We start from the raw sequence: 805 nt of genomic DNA on the forward strand, positions 1-805 counted from the left end.
TTTCTTTTAAAGATCCTTAAAATGTGCTCTTTGTCTTGCATTAGATACCAAGTTTTCATGCTTCATTCAAATATGCAGACTTTGGATCAGAAGAAGGTGCTTAAAAGTCCACCTTCTGGCGTCCGCAAAATAGCAAGTATCAGAGGACTTCATCAGATACTATATTGATCTATTTTGACTTTGTCTTTACAGTTACTATAGTGGTTTTGTTGTTGTTTTTTTTTCTTTAAATTGCAGATTCTTTCTACTAATATTGCAGAAACCAGCATAACAGTCAATGATGTTGTATTTGTTATTGACTCAGGCAAGATGAAAGAGGTATGATTGGCCTAAACTGTCTTTGGGAAGTAAAATTCCTAGTGTTATTTTAAAATACATAATATATAATTTTTGGAGAACTTTTTTTATAGCAGGCTGAGAGCTAGTGCATGTCAAGCAACAAAATGTACTGGGAAGTTTTGACATCCAATTGTTTTATGATAAATACTGTAAATAGTTAGCTGTTTAAAAACCCTATAAAAGCTATTGCAGGTTGATATATTGATATATCTGTCTTATTTTCTTTTTTTTAAATGTACTATTTCTGTTTGATTTTTAAAACAAGCCCATCAGTTTAGACTGCCATCTTCCTGAGACTTAGAGAACACTGGGAGTTCCTTTTGTCCTTCTATTGTATCTAGCCCAAGTCTAATCCATTAAGTTTTTAAGCATTGTTTTTAATGTATTGAATGCCCATTCCCTAATTACTTGTTCAAGAAAATTGAGATAACATAATGAGGCAGTTTAAGACCTAGTATATGGCTTA

At 31.9% G+C, this 805-nt stretch overlaps 1 protein-coding gene across 1 annotated transcript in view; it reads left to right on the top strand.

Moving 5' to 3' along the window:
- Positions 1–6: 6 nt before the first annotated feature.
- LOC104832320 (probable ATP-dependent RNA helicase YTHDC2) overlaps positions 7–805 on the top strand; it is a 27378-nt gene continuing 26579 nt past the window's right edge. Inside the window, exons 1-2 of the mRNA XM_010568449.1 lie at positions 7–132; positions 238–318. Coding sequence (XP_010566751.1) covers positions 22–132; positions 238–318 — 192 coding nt within the window. The 5' untranslated portion in view covers positions 7–21. The remainder of the gene's footprint in view (positions 133–237; positions 319–805) is intronic.

The sequence above is a fragment of the Haliaeetus leucocephalus genome, unplaced genomic scaffold (genome assembly GCF_000737465.1).
Source record: "Haliaeetus leucocephalus isolate CR32 unplaced genomic scaffold, Haliaeetus_leucocephalus-4.0 Scaffold241, whole genome shotgun sequence".
In the NCBI taxonomy this organism is placed as follows: Eukaryota; Metazoa; Chordata; class Aves; order Accipitriformes; family Accipitridae; genus Haliaeetus; species Haliaeetus leucocephalus.